Source organism: Mangifera indica, chromosome 4 (genome assembly GCF_011075055.1).
Source record: "Mangifera indica cultivar Alphonso chromosome 4, CATAS_Mindica_2.1, whole genome shotgun sequence".
NCBI classification, from domain to species: Eukaryota; Viridiplantae; Streptophyta; class Magnoliopsida; order Sapindales; family Anacardiaceae; genus Mangifera; species Mangifera indica.
The window spans coordinates 20,202,664-20,220,143 of NC_058140.1; the positions used below are offsets into that span (position 1 = coordinate 20,202,664).

The following is a 17,480-nucleotide window of genomic DNA, read 5'->3' on the forward strand; positions in this document are numbered from 1 at the left end:
CTTCATTAGAGACGAAGATGATTCGTCTTCATCGACAATGTTATTGAGAAGAATCGTCGGAAGAAGGCCGCACCAGAGAGAAAGAGACATCGTTTGGAGGTCGTCAGAGAGAAAGAAATATCATCGAAAAATTGAATCTGAAAATTGGAAACCCCTAGGGGGAAAAATGCTATTTTTAAAAACTTGGATTGGAGAAAAATTATTAGTTTTTAATATTTAAAGGGGGAAAGTGATATAACTAATTGACTCAGTTAATTTTAACCGCTCATGGATGGGTAAATAGGATTTTCAAAGTTAATAAAAGAAAACTTAGGAAAACAACATACTTTGGGTGGGAAATAATCCTTTGGCCTTAAATAAAATCCCAACTAAGCACACTACTAGGGATGACAACGGGAGGGGCAGAGAGAGGATCTTAATCCCCATCTTCGTCCGTATAGGGATATCAATTTCCGTTCTTAGTCTATCCCCATTACAGGGATGAAAATAATTTCTCGTCCCCTTCCTACAAAAAAAAATCCCCTTCATGTCCACATAAGAAAAAAGCTCCTCTCCGTACCCATAAGAAAAAATTTCTTTCTTATACCCTCAAAATATAATATAAATATATTAAATAACAAAATTAAATAAAATTAAAACCAACCCATTATTTCAAATGTCACAAATATAATATATTAACCACTTTAATATGTATAACAAAAACCTAAATAAACTTGAAAAATATAAATAATCTAAAACTGTAAAGATATATTTGTATTTAAATAAATATATTAACATAAAGTGATAATGACAGAGGCTGGGTGAGGAGGGGACACATGTATTTCTGTCCTCTATTACGAAGATTTTTTTCATCCCCATCCTCATTCCAGTTCCCTTTTCCTTTCTTGTTTCTATCAGAAAATTCCTTCTTTGTTAGGGTCAAGGAGGGTTGAGGACCCTAAAGTTAGGCCAAAATTACCATCTCTACACACTACTACCTAGGCAAATGAGTTTTTCCCCTAATTGTAATATTAACATATTCAATGCAAATAGACTTGTTGTGGGCTATATATAGCCATATCAGGCCAAATTTGGCACAAACAATTATGTCAAACCAAATTTGACACAACTAGTCATGTTGTGTTGGCTTCAAGGCCTATGAGACATACTTATGTAGACTTCTAGTAGATTTGTCATTATATTGTACATTTTATCTCTTCTTTCGATGACCTTATCTCTCTTCGATAATGGTCCTCCCTCGTAATACCCTCAGGTACGTTCTAGAGATATTTATATTTTTTGGTCCTACTTTGAGACATTTCCAGTTTTGAATATATATGTTCAAATGTATATGTGTGTGTGTGTATATATATATATATCTAACGAGAGAAAAGACAAAAAAAAGAACACTTTAAGCCTTTTTCCATCTTCTCCCGTCTCCTCCAGGAGAAAACAGCTTCCTTCATGTTTTTGCAGAAAAGTTGGTGATTTGAAAGGGTTGTGGAAGATAAGGAAGGAAAGGAAAAGGAAATACTTTGGAAGCCTTGATAATCAAAAGATCTTTTTCCTTTCCCTTTACCTATGTTTATATATATTGGATGCATGTTATATGAATATGTTAGTGTGTTTTGGTGTTGATTTAAGGTGGTTTTGGTGATAAAAAAAGCAAGACAAAGAGGAGAGAGTCAACTTGCAAAACTTGACTTGAAACAAGGTAAAGGGTATTATCCTTGATATATTTTATGTTTTATGTTTTTAGTTCATTGTTTTTATGTTATAAATGATGATTTTGAAGTTGAGAAATGTTGTTTTGTCATTTGGGGTATCTATGTTTGTGATTTTGTTCACAACAGAGAGTTGGATAATATTTATAGTTTTATCACTAATTTCATCCCACGTTTTGACTATCTTATCTGATGAATTATGAGTGCTATAATAGCTTGTTGGAAAGCTCTTTGAATCCTCTTTTTAATGATATATATCTTGTATGAATTAGAGACCGTTTATACTATTAAATTGCATGAACAAAAAAACTGTCTTACCACATAAACAGTAAAAATAGTTTTTTGTCAATGATTTCATCTCACGTTTTGACTGTTTTATCTGATGAATCATGAGTGTTGTTATAACTTGTTGGAAAGCTCTTTGAATCCTCTTTTTAATGATATATAGCTTGTATGAATTAGAGACCGTTTGGACTGTTAAATGACATGAACAAAAAAATTGCTCTACCAAGCGAACAGTCTAATAAATAGTAATTTACAGTTTTTGGAAAGAAATGGAAGAAAGGAAAGAAATGAGAGAAAAAGAAAAGAAATAAAAGCAAGAAAAGGAATTTAAGGCTCAGGATTCAGGGGTCGTCCCAAGAGTATAGTCTGGTGGGTTATGAATAGATTTATATGGAAGCAAGATTAGTAAGAGATAAGCACACATGCATGCTATGAAATATAAGGGGACACTTTACACTACACCGCTCGCAGTAAGACACGTTTGTAGTAAGACACATCCGTAATAGGATATAGACCCATAGTAAAGTCACTTGCAGTAGAGCATGCTCGTAGTATAACACAATTCAAATTCAGAAATAGAGTAGTGAGAGAAAGGAAGAGAGCTCGACCTTAGAAAAGTGTCAAATCCTTATAGTCAACTTTCAAAAAGTATCAAATAGACATCATATATGACAAAATATGACCGAAATAGTAAATGATGAACTAGATTATCCCTTCAATTCCTTGAGGAGGCTATGATGTAAGACTGAGTCCTAAGGGTGATTTAGAACAGGAAAAGAGCTAGTTTACTTAATTCTTTCTCTTTATTGAGTATTCTTATCTCTCACTTCCATTACTTTCATGATTGCAGGTATAGGTGATCGAGATAGCTGCGAGACAGGGTTAAGTCAGCGAAGATGGATCCAGACTGGGGATGGTTACCTATGGTTTTTGTTACATACATATGATATTGTTGATTTTTGACCCTATTTAGATAGTTGTATAATTGTATCTAGGGGCATGTATATGATTACTCCATGATCTCAAATGTTTTCAAATGAGTTTTCATATGGGATATATACATCTTTTATTCGTTTCCAAATTTTTAATTTTCTCATAATAATTTCTAAAAACTTTTAGTGATGAGTTCATTTTAAAGTATTTAAAAAAAAATAGATGTTCCAGATATTAATTCGTAACATTTCTCCTTCAGATGTAGTACTTCTGGGGAAGGAATCCCTCCCTCCCTCTTCTCCAAAATTTTTGTTAGAGACAAAAACGTTGTTCACAATAAAGAGATTCATCTTCGTTAGAGAAGAAGATGTTGAAAAAAGAGAGAAAGGAAGACTATCACTAGAGAGAGGGCCGAAAAATGCAAAACTTAACAGAGGAAAAAGTGATTTTTCAAAGTTTAATTTTGAAAAAAAATTGTTAGTTTTCTAAACTTATAATATATTACCAATTAAATGAGGATTTTACTCTTGAAACTAACTATTTTTGTTAATTTTAACATCTTATAAGTGAGAGTTTAGATTTTCAATACTTAATAGATATTAGTTTGGGTTTGTAATAAACCTTAGGTGGGAACATGTTTATTGACCTTTATTTTTTTATGAATGGAACCCCAAGACCCTAATATAGCCTACATAACCTGCCAAAATTTTTTACTACAAAAACATTTTATTACTTCCACAAAATACGATTTTTTTTTTTTAAATTCTCAAATCATGGTTATTTTTTATATAGAGATTGGGTAATACCAAATTAATTATAAATGATAAATTTTACAAAGAATGTGTTACTCTTAGGAGAAATCCAAACTTCTAGCATGTTAGTTGTATATGAGCCCATGGCTGTCTTATTGGGCCAATAAGACCAATTCAGCTTACTCTTTCCTTTTGTTTTTATTTTTTTTAATTACTTATAATTTTACTCTGAATATGAGGAGACTTTTAAATCTCCTTTATAAAATATTTGATAATAGAATTATATTATTGATTAAAAAAATAATCAAAAAAGACATAATAAAAATGGAAAGAGAGATAAAGCTTTTTCTTTTCACCGTGAAATTTTGTTTCTTTTACTAATTTTGTAGACACAACATAAATTTGCAGTGTTGTAGTAGACCTGTTATTATGTAGAATGAATGTATAGCTAGAAATAGTAAATAAAACAAGGGAAGAGCCAAAGGTAGCTCCTCCAGGCTGGGGGCTCCAGTTCCGGTGGGATTTTGGAAAAAGAAAAAAAGAAAAGTAATTATGTAATTATATATAATTCATGATATTATTATTGTGGGTGGTCGATTGGAAAAGGAATTAATTGTTAGTGTGCAACTGTGAGAGAAAGTATTTGAGTGAGTAAGACCCAGTAACACCTATTATTGATATTAAAGCTAGCTTGATTTTAATAACTCCTCCTAATAGTCCATCGGAATGATTTGTTGACATAAAAGTCCAACCACTAGTCCCTTGCTTTTTCATATGACTAATTTCAAAGTATTAGATTGTTCCATATCGGTTGAGAAAGAAGTTAGGTTTTAGTGTATTAGTGCAAGGAGAATCTGACTTGAGCTAGGTTTTGAAACAATCTCTTGAGCTACCTTTTGGGTGTGGGAGACTCAGATGTACCTAATAATGGTATTAAAGTTTGGTTTCATTAATTCCATCAAAGTAACCTATTTACCTCAAAATTCCAACCACTGGCATGTTCTCTTTTCGATGACTAGTTTTGAAGTGTTGGGTTGTTCTACATGATCAATTAGGATAGGAGTTAGGAGTTAGTGTATGGGTGTAAGAAAAATCTCAATGCTGGAGCTAGGTTTTAAAACAATAAAGAAACTATGACCCATTGATCTAGCTTTTGGGTGACTAAGACTCAATAGCACCTAAAAGTTATATCAAAGCTGGGTTCCAGAAACTCCACGTAAGAGTCCGTTGGAATGACCAGTTAACACAAAAGTCCAATGACAAGTCCGTTGCAGTTTCATATGACTAGTTTAGAACTATTGGATTGTTTCGGTTATGAAAGAAGTTAGGTGTTAGTGTGTATATGTAAGGAAAACCTCAGACCTTATTCAGGTTTTGAAACATCAACCCTTGAGCTAGATTTTGAAACAGAAGAGGCCCCATAACTATATAAAACAAATTTTGAAATACAGAATTTTTTCAGGTTTCTAAACCTAAGACTGTTGCTCGATGAAAGTCGGTTTCTGATTTTCTATGTTGAATGGCTTTCAATCTAAATAAAGCATTGCAGAAGCTCTTGCACACAGTCAATGGCCTAATGCTATATGTAAAATCAATCAAAGCGATTATTAAATCTTGAATCTGTCAAAACACACAGAGAACAGATACTACTTTCAGTTTCTTTAGGGTACGTACGTAGTACACAGACTACTCTTAATATAAATGCATACGTGTTTTCCTTCTCCAAATAAACTACTTACAAAGAGATAATCTTCCAGTCTCAATTATGAGTTATGAATGGATTGCATGCATTCCATGGATGACATTTTTGCTCTCTTCATTTTCACGGCAACCATCCTGGCATGTAGTTATTCACACTCGGGCCTGCACTTACTGCTGTTATTGCTTCATGTTGAAATGATCTGCAATCACCAAGGAATTCTTATAAGAAGGTGCATCACAAGCTATATAATCAACCCATATATACCTAACATCTCTCTTGATTTGACAACGTGGGATTTGCCTAGGATGTTAACTTAAAAGAGGTAATAGCAAGTTTATTAATATTTACCCGATTTGCAATGTCGGTTCACAGTCCAGAGGATGGAAGAAGGTATCCCCATGAGGTTGAGCAGGTTGGCGGCCATACCCCATTTCTTCTGCACTTGGATTCAACTGGAGCCCTGAGCTTATTTGGTATCCTTCCATCAACTGCAATGTAGCATCCAACATGTCATGGATCATCTTTCTTTATCTGTTTTTGACTCAGGCGTCTTGTTCGTTAATTATATAGATAAATAGTTCAATATTCATTTAATTCCTCCGCTGACATGCATAAAATGAAAGATTTCCCTGCTGGAAACATATATGGAACCTTTTTCAAAGTGAAAATATAACATACCCTTTGTTTCAGGGTCTTATTTGTTTCAGTGAGCATCTGTTCCTGCATTTATGAAAATTGGAAATCAATGAGTTTAAAGAAAGTCAATAGTAATCAAGGAAGATCCAGATTGTCTCATCGTACCCTCTGTTGAAGATCCATAAGCTGATCCAGCATGTATTGAGTCTGTCAATATGTATAAGATGAAAGTGATTTAGCTACGGATGTCTTCCTTTTTTTTAGATGGCATTCAAATGCTGATACAAAACAATTAACATATCCAATAATTGCTTTCTTTTTGCATCATCCAAGTCTAAAGACAGATTTATGTTAACAGATTGAACCATTCAAGCCAATAATTAAGCAAAAGTAATATTAAACAATTTTATTAATAGATATGATAAGGGTGAGTACTTAAACAGTAAAAATTCTATACAATATGCACAGAAGAACTCATGTCATGTTTCAACTCTCAAAATTTGAGCATGCATCTAATTAAACAAACCATTCATATGCAATAAGGTTGGATTCAATCTAACTGAGCCCAAATAAGGGTAGTTCAAGATTGATTAGAGTTCAAAAAGGTCAATTTTAGATCAATGAGCTGAAATTCAAATTTAATTAAAAAATAATTAAACTTTGAATTAAATATGAGCTAACTTGAACTTGAATTTTTGAGTTGAGCAGTTCACATTGAATTCAGCCCTAACATGGAGATAGTTGAAGTGTTTAGATGAAGTACCCGCGTTGATCGGATCTGTTTCAAAGACATGTCAAGCTGCCTTTCAAGTGACTCAAGCTCTTTGCTGCTTAAAGGGCCAAGTTCTTCTCCAAGGAGGTTCCTACATAAGCATAACAATCCGTGTTAATTCGATCATACACTTAGAAGTTTCTCAATTCTACTTAACATTTGTGTGTTTTAATTGATTAAATGGATTTTGTCTGCATAAGTATCAAGTATGTTCAAACTGGCTCACCTTTGGGATCTTTGCAAAGCTTCATAACGTGCTTTGAGCTTCAGATATTCCTGCTGGCTGCTTATCTCCTACAAATACACGAGTAAAATTCATTTACAGCATGAAACTCACACTGAAACGTACACCATATATTGAACAATGTAGAACACTAGAACTAAAAGGCCTTAGCACAGATATGGAAATGTAGAAGCACACAAACAACAATAGATAACATAAGCGGGTCCTTCTATAAAGAATGGCTCAAATCAAACACAACCGAGGTTTTATATTTTTTTAATTAAAATAACAATGTTACATGTAACAAAAGTGGATTTAAGTCAAATAAGTTTGGGTTTAAATCTATATTTAACTTAAATAAGATAAACTCGAGCTAAACCCTAGTTTAATAATTTAGCTCAAGTCGAAAATATATAATTCAAATTCAAGTTCAAGTCAATTCAAATGGTAAACAGTGAAAGCCCGCGAAGCTGACTGAGTGCTCGATTGCAATCTGTGTAAACCTTACCAGGGCCTCTCTTGCGGACGCATTCGGTTCTGGTGCTCCATAGTTACACTTCTGGTACCTCTCAAGTGTTTTGAGCATGCTAAATTTTCAGGAAAAATATATCCAAAGATTGATTAGCCATAATGAAGAATGATATGCTCCAAAAAAATATCAAAAAGATATCACAAAGCATATTAGTTTTTTCAAATAAAAATTATTCAAAGCAAAAAAGAAATAAAGACATCAGGTAAGAGATTCAAAAGCAAATGATCATCAAGAAATTATAAATGCCCCATATCTAATTTAATTAAGTTGTAATTAAGATCTAAGAATCTAGGATTTTGGTGCCTATGCTGTGCGGAATCATATACTAAATTAGGGTTTGGAAATTGAAATTTATATGATGCCCTAAGTTCATTATTGGGGCAAAACTTGGAGTAAAATTGAAATAATACTTAAAAAATAATTTATAATAACATAATATTCTTGTCATAAACTCAGATCTGATTCAACTTGAGTGTGTGAGATAGAAAAGACTATTCTTGAGAATGGAAAGCCTAAACTGAGAAGAAAAGTAACTGCTGGCTTTGGGAAGACAAAACCCTAAAGTTTTGTCACCGTGGATTTAAGTCTTCTGATCTAAAAAGCACCTGGGAAGAAGAAGAAGGTTTTGAACCAATGGAAGCAGGGGAAAACTCTCATCATAAGAGTGTAAAGAAATAAGCTTTCAACTTCATCTCTTATTGGCTTCAAGGAGCACACTCCATGAAATCTTAAAGAGTAATTGAAGAAACCTCATATACAGACTAAGTTGAAACAAAATCTTAAAAAACACACACACACCAATGAAACCTCTTTAGGTTGACAGAGAGAAAGAGAAACTCGGAGAAGAAAGAAAGTGAAAAAAAATCAACAATAGAGCAGGATGAGACTCCAGGAAATGAAGAATTTCTATGTTGAGCCTGTCGAATTAATTAAGGAAGCCCAAAAACAAAAGTTTGAATTCCTCAGAAAAACTAGAGACTCATCAGATCAGATAACACAAGAAAGATAAACAAAAATGGAAATTTCAGAACTTGAACAAAAATAGGAAAACAAAAAGAAAACGAGAAAGCTTGGAAGAGACTTTGGGAAACAAAAAACAAGACACCAAACTAGTGTCAATATAACAGTGATAAATAAATATATATTAATTATCTTCTTTTTATGGATTTCCAGTTGCAGATCTAACAACACTACGAACACACAGACACTCAACCTAGTAAAAACGCCGACATTCACCAAAACGGCAAAAAAACTCAAAAACCAAAGAAATAACTTTCTCCTTTTTCAATTTTCATGATCAAACTCACCTTATCACTGTAAACAGCAAAAAAAATTTCAACCATGACAAGAAAATGTTCAAAACAAGAATTGAAGAAAGAGTGAGTCTCATCATTTTGGCAGCTAAGAAAGAGAAATACAACATACAGAGACAAACAAGGAAAAAATTCAAAGAAACTTCAAATTTTTTTTCATTTAGGGTTTAAAAGTTTAGTTGTTTTGGTGATATACCTTGAACTGCTGCAAAATTCGTACAATTTTCCTCTATTAGAGAAGATGATGAGAGCAACCTCAGCATCACAAAGAACAGAAAGCTCATAAGCTTTTTTCAACAGCCCATTTCTTCTCTTCGCAAAGGTCACTTGCCTGTTGATCTTGTTCTCTATTCTCTTCAGCTCAACCCTACCTCTTCCCATTTTTTTTTCTCAATCTCACAGCTCACAAGACGATCAAAACTTGCAAATATAAAAGCTTCTCTACTTATACTTACAAACCCCTGTACTTTCTTTACATGCTCTCATAAATCTTATACTGTACATAAATTAATTTGAGGTATGTACGTACGGTGTCTTCATTAGAATCTAGTCTACTTCTCCATTTCTCATCTTACACGCAATACTTGACAAATAGTATTGATTTTTACGTGGGTTAAATGTTGTGTTTTTCATCGGCTGATCATGTTGATCAGACGGTGGAGAACATTGATGAAAAAGACAAAGAGAGGGCTACGTGTCAAGTTAAGAAGTGAAGACGTCTGAAAATCTACCTGACCATTTCTTGTTTCTGTGGGTTCGGGTAATCATGTGACCTAACCTTAACAAGCTGAACCCTTTTGTAGTTCACAAGGCATTTTCATTTTCCGGGATTACCCCTGGAAATGGCTGAATAGTTAGATCATAAGTAACTGATTTGACCAACAACTACTTCGCATCTCTATGTTAATAAATTATAGGGTGGATTTATTTTATATCAATTTGAATTCAAATCAAAGCGTTTTTGCTTAAAAAAAAAAAAATCAAATCAAAGCGATAATATTTAACTAAAATTCAAATGATTTTATTGCACAGATAGAGTGAAGAGTATTAGAATAATGAACAATATAAACGACAAAATAAAGACAATAACAACCCTAAAGATAAAACTTAAAAGAAGTTAATTTGAATAAAAGTAAAATATAAAAGTCAATGAAAAAATTATGAAATTTAAAGCATAATTTAAAAATTTAGAGATTACATTCCTATTTTATAATAGGCCAAAGGATTATTTGTCACCCAAAATATCTTTTTATCTCAAGTTTTTATTTCTTAATTATAAAAATCTCAAATACTCATCTATGAAAGGTTAAGTTTGTTAGTTTCAAAGACAAAATCATCATTTCATCTGTAATATTAAAAATAAATTAAAATTTAATCTCTTTTCTCTGTCTCAAAACTCTAAAAATTAAAAATTTAACTCTTAGGTCAAGTTTAAAAAATGACATTTCCCCCCAGAGCTTAGTTTTCAATTCTCAGAGCCAAATATGGTGCCATTGTTGACAACAAAGACTTCCCGACACATCACCATGCTTTGACAGTCTCTCTCCGCTCCTCTGAAATATTGATAAACGAAGATCTCGTCTAAAAAGATGAAAAGCTTTGACTTTCCAGTTTTATTCGACATAGATTGAGCATTCAACTGAGAGAAAAAAGATCATCGGAGAGAAAGAAAACTTTGGAAGGGAGAGGCCGCTAGCAATGATGTCGGAGTTTGAAAACTAAACCCTAGAAGGGAAATGTTATTTTTTAAAACTTGATTTATGGGGAAAATAGTTAGTTTTTAGAGTTTAAGGGGAAAAATAAAAATTTTAAGAGGTTAGAATTCTATTAATTTTAACCACTCATAAGTGGGTAAACGAGTTTTCAAAGTTAAACTCTAGAAACTTGTGATAAAAAGATACTTTGGATGAGAAATAGTCCTTTGGCCTTTATAATATCTTAAACAAAGAGTTTTTTAAAGTTAAGGAGGTCCTTTATTGATAAACAGAGTCATAAGATAAACAAACAAATTGATTTCAGGTTAAGTTGATGAGTTGAAATTCTAATTCAAAATTGACTCATTTGCATTGAATCATAGATTTAATTCAAGTCAGTTTATATCGAATCCACCCTTAATAATAATACATGAACTATCCAATAGTAGTATAAAAATGATAAGTCATCACATAGTTGGATCATATTTTATCTTTAATTTAAAAAATTCAATTATATAATTACATGTAAATATTTATACATATGTTTTTATTTGATGTCCGAGCATGAGTTATATCTATATATCCATTTATGCATGATTTAATTTATACATAATATGCCATTTATGTGCTAAGTAATTGTTTTCCAAAGATGGGCTTAGGTTAATATGAATGTAATGCTAGATTTTCTTTTCATATTTTAAAACATGTACTAAAGAGTATTGTTTCATGGAAGTTAGTTTGATTTCTAGAAAAAAAAAAAAAAATCTGACCTAGAAAGTGTTTTATACTTTCTTTCATCTGAAATGCAATTTTGTTTATCTAAGTTAAATATGCACATTGACCAGAAATAAGGCAAGAAAAGAGAAATGGTTTTAGTTCCATAAAATGTGACAACATTTAGTAAAATTAACTCCAACTATAATCTAATTAGACTTATTTTTTTTATCAGGAAGCACTCCAAATAGCTGCTACAAAATTGTTTGTTTGGATGCTCATTTTGTGACACTTGTTTCTTACCTAATTTCATCCTCATGTTCTATTTGAGAAATGACATCTAACTCATAATATATATATATATATAGAGAGAGATAGAGAGAGAGAGAGAGAGAGTTTATTTATTGGATAATCTTCAATAATAAAGATTTCCAATGGTACCTATACTTAGTTATAGTCTCGAAATCTAAATTCGATTTTTTTAACAAGTATTAATGTAAAAAAAATAGGATTTTCAAATAATCAATTGAATTTAAATGGATTATAATAAGGAACAGTATCGATAGCCTAATGACACAATAGTTACTATTGACATTCAATAAATCCTTATTCAAACCGATGTCATCAGAATGATCAAATTAGCTAGTTTCAATAATCGAAGTTTTAAAACACTTTAGGCTATAAAATCTTTGGTTGACCTTGAAAAGGAGTTAGTTTAAGTTTTGACTGATCTAACTGGTTAGTCGAATCAGTAATATATATTAGATAACTTTAAATATAAATGTTTCCAATTCAATAATTTGTACCCAATCACATACAAAAACACTTAGGTTTGAATTGGTTTTAACTATATGTTGATATTAAAGTGATAATACAATGAAATTGACCAACAATTGAATTTTGTCCTTAACTGAAACTGAACTAACCACCAAGTCTCAATGTGACTTCAAAATAAGTTAAGCATAGACCATTCAAATTAAAGTCATGAAGTAGACAAATGAAAATAGTTAAATTCTCATTCACACTACTTGGAATGAATTTGTTCTAAAAGACAAGGAAAAAATTCAGCAACCTTTCAGATCACGTAGTTCTTGAAATGTTTAGAATTTTGACCTTGAAAATTTTGGGACAAGCCTTTTATAATCTAAAGATAAGGAAAACGTGATCAAGAAACTATGAAATTCATGGGATAAACCCTTTGTAATCTCAGGATGAAAAAAAAAAAATATTATTCAATTCAACTATCTTCATGCATGGCTAGCATAGTTTACTAGCCGATATGCCTCTCCTTATTTGAGTCTAGGGTAAAAGGAACCCTACAAGGCAATACTTTCCTTTTTTTTTAATTATTTTGTCTCTTACTAAATCATGATCATGTCGTTAACATTATTATTCTTCATATGTTCCTTCTATAAATATGAATGACCAAAGAAAAAAGACAAGTTTCGAGAAACAAATCTTGAAAACATCAGTTACAAGAAGCATCATACAAACTAAGAGTCATATTCTTAAGATAATACTCCTAATAGCAGTTTATCTATTCTCTTTAAAACACTTATTCAAAATTGAATCATTTTCAATGACAATCAATAATATATTGTAGAAGAAGATTTATGACCATTGGATCCAATTATGTTAAAAAAATTTTATGTTTTGTTTTCTTTATATTTTATTATAGTAAATATCAAAATTAATACCTTGTTTAAATCTCTTTATAAATCTTATTAACGCCCATGTCCTTGTTCTGCAATCAAATTAACTGTGATTGAGACTAGGCAATCTCATTAATCTGCAGTTTTCTAGTTGCATTGATTCAAGACTCAGTAGTTGTGTTGTTTATGTATATTATTTATTTATTTATATATTTACAAGACAATTGGAATTAATTTATTTTTTACTATTAGATTGATATTAATTGATTTAGATTTTTTTTTTTTATCTTTTTAGAAATTAGAAAAGGTCATGTGATGCTTTTAATATGAGCATGATTAGGCTTTAGATAAGTATGCTTTTTTAAGTAAAGATTAGAGGCAGTAGCAGAAAAGTCAACATCGTGGCATGTGGAACAAGTTACCACCGTTTTTCCATCTAGAATGAAGCAATTTCTGATTTAAAAAAAAAAAATAATTATAATTTTGTTTTAATAATTGAATTTTATGAATATGCGTTATTAATATAATAACTTCATTACATTTTACATAATATGATCAAGACAAATAAATAAAAGGTTTATAACTTACCATATAATTTAAATAATGATTAGGTCTTCCTTTCAAACCTTAATAAAATAATTTTACTAATTAAAAACAGTTATTTAGAAAGGTTCAAAGACCTTGACAAATCCCAAAAATTAAAAAATTAAAACAAAAATTGAATAATTTTAATTATTCATATAAAATTAATCTATCAATTTCATGTATGATGAACAATTGCAGTTGCCATGTGATAAGCAGACAAGTGAGTATACAGAATCAATAAAACAAACTATAAATGTGTTTGATATAAATTGTTATATATATATATGCCCATATTCGAGTCTGACCAATCAAACTGACACTTTAAATCTAATAACTGATCTTACAACTATTGAATTGGATAATTTAAAAATTTCGTCTTACTCTGATATTAACAAATTTCAACCTTATACTCTCTCTTAGATTTGTGTGGAGATTCAATTACTATTGTCAATCAAACTGTCTATTAGAAGCTATAAATTATTATATCACTCATTTAAAAAAATATATGTTTATATCTCAGTATTCTTAACCTTAAGGCAAAAAATTATTATTCTTAATAAAATTATAAAATGGCTCTTTGTAAGTTAAAAAATTTACAAGCCAAGGGATGTTCCCTGCCCCTGCCACTAAATGGAGAGTGGTGCACCCATCCACCACTGATCGGACAAAAAATCTCTTGTGTATTATGCCTTATAAACAAAATGATCGTCAATTCCAATAATAAAGAAAGGTTAAAATTTAAAGTAAAGCCGGAAGCCTAATTGCGGAAGGCATGACAATAGTAAATAGGGTTTCGAAGGATCTTTATGTTACTAATTAAAATTCTTTATGGATGAACAAGGAGACTGTGAAGGGAAACCAAGTTATTAATTACATAGAGCGACTTTAACCAAATCAAAGTTAATTGAGAGTCAACAAAACCAAGTGGGCTGCTCTCAAGAGCACGGTCTTGTGGTCCAATGAGATAGACGGGGGAGTAAGGCATACCAACTTAAGTATGCACATTATTATTGTTTATCAACGAGGAAATTCAAAATGTTTAGGAGGGTCCTGAATTAAAAAAAAATCAAAATTAACATTCTTTAGCTCATCTGAAGAGGGCTGTAGAAGGTTGCTGGGTTCATGTTTTGATGCTTACTTTCAATTGGTGACGAAAAAATGTATTAATAATATTTATTCAATATTATTCATTTTATATTAATTAACTAATAAATTCAATAGATGTCCTGGGGTCTTTTGCACTCAGGATTCTCGAATTTATGTTCAAAATCCAAGATTATACGACAATCTTGTGATGCTATTTTTTATGTTAGAATATATGAATTTTGGCTCTAAACTAGAGCTCTGGACTCGTCCCTCTTCGAATAAGGAAGAGATTCTCTAATAAAAATAAGGGCAAAAATGGGCACAACTAAAATCCTTACAATTAGGAACAAGATGGGATATATCTTTAACCTGTCCCTTTCCTGATTCATCTCATTCCCTATATATCTGCCAACCCTTTAAATTTTAAATTACCCTTAAAAGTTTTGAATTATTATTATTATTATTATATATATATATATATGCACACACTCTAAAACTTAATATATATTTCATTATTTTTATAGTAGAGATGAGAACGAAAGAAAAATAATTTTTCTCTATGGAGACTAAAAAGGGGGAAGAGAAGAACAATTTTTCTCTCGAAAAGGGGACAAGAATATCCAATTATTCTAGTATCGAAGATGGAAAAAGATTTTTCCTCCATAAAGGAAAACAAAGATTAGGGTATTTGTCATCTGCACTATCTCATTGCCATCCCTAAACACCAGTAGATCAGAAGGGTACAGGAGGTGGTGGTAGGAGTAAAACGGCTTACCAAATAGTTGAGTATTTGATTGCGACCACCGACCAATGCCATTTATGTTTATGAACCATCCCTATTCCCTTCAATCATGAATCAACAATGGGGCCACTTCTTCTCTTATTCATCATCATCTCACTTTGTCTACATCCCAACCCAAGCACCCGTGCCCATCAATGGAGGTTGTTGCCTTGGTGATGTCAATTTCCCTCTTATACATATTAATTAGAACCCTTTTTCTGATTTATGTTGATTTATTTATAAAAGGTTTCAGAGAAAAAGTGCCCTCTTACTATTCGGCCATTTCTTTATATGTGAAAACAAAGAATATAACAAAGCCTATTGCATAGAATTAGATGATTTCATGTTTACATGAATTTTTGTTATCTGACTTTTTTGATCTCCTAAAATCACATTTTTTTTCCTTTCTCTTTTCAGGATAAAAATTATCACCCAAATGAGTCCAATCCAGATGGCTACCATTTTTCCAGGACCACTAGTTCGAATACAAACTTGTTTGGCATTTCCTGGGTAGCCATGGAGATTCAAATTTCAAGCTCTGAACGATCAAAACAATCAGATGGCTGGAATTGAATGATGGGGGCTGGAGAAAATGCTTTATAAATGTCAGATTTCATTCCTTTTCAAGGCAAACATGAGTCAACTTCACCATTAATACGCGCTTACCACATTCCGATTCAGGGCGATTTTCTCTAAGGAAGTCACTTCTGGTGGGGTAGAAACAGTTGTCTTCCCCAAGCCTAGCCTTTCACGTTTCTTGTTTTTGTTGTGATGTTATGGTACTTTTCATCTCATTAATGCACCATTTTTGCACTAGTCTTTGGCAGCCACTGGTAAACCCACTTTCATCATGATCATCTTCGACCTGTCATTTCATCGAATTTGCCAACATCTTATGACTCTCCTTTAGATTTCTGGGAAGCTTCCCACCAGTCAAGAGGGAGCTTTACCAGGAAAATACATACAGGTAAAGTAAATATAATTATCTACTGTTAATTAATTAAGTTAAGACTGCACTTTCTGGAGTGCTTCTCCTTTCAATTCCAACTTCTTGATTGAGTTGCAGAGGTGGTGGTGAATACAGGAGATGGTGGTTTGGCAGAGACACTTTATGTCATCAATAATGTGCACTTTTTTTCTTCTCCTCAGCCACTGCACATGGGCAAAGCAGAAAAAGTTAACAGCGACTTACACTCAATTAATACTGTAGCAGAAAAAAATATTCTTTGGTTTTTCAAAAACATTTCGGTTAAAATCTTGGGCTGGGTTGGACAATTTACAAATAAATCAAAACTAACTTCTCTTGAACGATCACAGAGAATATCTTTGTGAGGACCCTGAATCTTACGGGATGAAAAAAACCCTGGACAAATTTCACAGGACAAAGTATAGGAAAAATATATATATTTAAAATGAGCAATATTTTGATAATATGTCAAACAATTAATATTTTTAATGTAAAACGAGAAGTATGTTTTTAAAAGAATAATATTACGTATATATGTTTTTCAGTATCCAAATAATATGTCATAAAAAATTGAGTATTACTTTGTTATTAATTTAATATTACTTAATTAGATTATGATATATCATCTAAATACTTAATTATATATACAAAATTAAGTGCACGTGTTTTTATTGGTTTTGTAATCCAAATTAGAGAGCTGTTAAATGCCTACTGAAGTAGAGCTACTCTTTTTATCAATCATTTTTCAACCTTATTCTTTTAATCAGTTTGGTTGAAAATTTTGAAAACATGATTTAACAGGCCAATTTACACGACAAAGAATGTTATTGAATTGTCTTAATCAACTCACAGGGCCACATTTACAAGTGCGGTGACCTGGGTTGAAAGCAGCTTTTGAAGTGTGCAGTTGTTAAGTTCACATCTGCAAGCTAGCTTTTGCTTGGCTGCAAGAGCAACATGGTCTGTTTTCAATCTCTATTAACACAAATTCAACGTTTCCAGTTTAGTTCTTATTATAATTCTTCGAAAATAAAAGCACCCATTTGAACTTTAATGGAGAAATTTGTCTGTAGCTGACTCTGAAAATAATTGATGCCAGGTCAGGAACCCATCACCTGAAAGCACTAAGTGATTGTCGTTTTAGGGTAAG

The 17,480-nt window shown here is 31.7% G+C and overlaps 1 protein-coding gene across 2 annotated transcripts; it reads right to left on the bottom strand.

The window, feature by feature from the left end:
- Positions 1–5,257: 5,257 nt before the first annotated feature.
- Positions 5,258–9,438, bottom strand: LOC123213106 (agamous-like MADS-box protein MADS4). Of its 2 annotated transcripts, none has more exons than XM_044632464.1 (8): positions 9,048–9,438; positions 7,515–7,593; positions 7,010–7,077; positions 6,775–6,874; positions 6,177–6,218; positions 6,054–6,095; positions 5,724–5,863; positions 5,258–5,574 (listed from the first exon to the last, which is right to left on the bottom strand). In XM_044632464.1, the coding sequence occupies exons 1-8, from the start codon at positions 9,230–9,232 to the stop codon at positions 5,496–5,498; spliced, it is 735 nt and encodes a 244-aa protein (XP_044488399.1). In that variant the 5' UTR covers positions 9,233–9,438; the 3' UTR covers positions 5,258–5,495. The 2 variants fall into 2 exon arrangements, with proteins under 2 accessions (XP_044488399.1, XP_044488400.1); XM_044632465.1 differs by lacking the exon at positions 9,048–9,438 and adding an exon at positions 8,337–8,464.
- Positions 9,439–17,480: the final 8,042 nt, after the last annotated feature.

Bases quoted from the DNA above. Each gene is read 5' to 3' on its own strand.
- LOC123213106 (XM_044632464.1), bottom strand. From the start codon at position 9,232: ATGGGAAGAGGTAGGGTTGAGCTGAAGAGAATAGAGAACAAGATCAAC. The intron at 7,078-7,514 runs GTAAGGTTTACA...GTGTATTTGTAG, and splicing joins CGTCCGCAAGAGAGGCCCTG to GAGATAAGCAGCCAGCAGGA. The intron at 6,219-6,774 runs GTACTTCATCTA...ACATATTGACAG, and splicing joins AACAGATCCGATCAACGCGG to ACTCAATACATGCTGGATCA.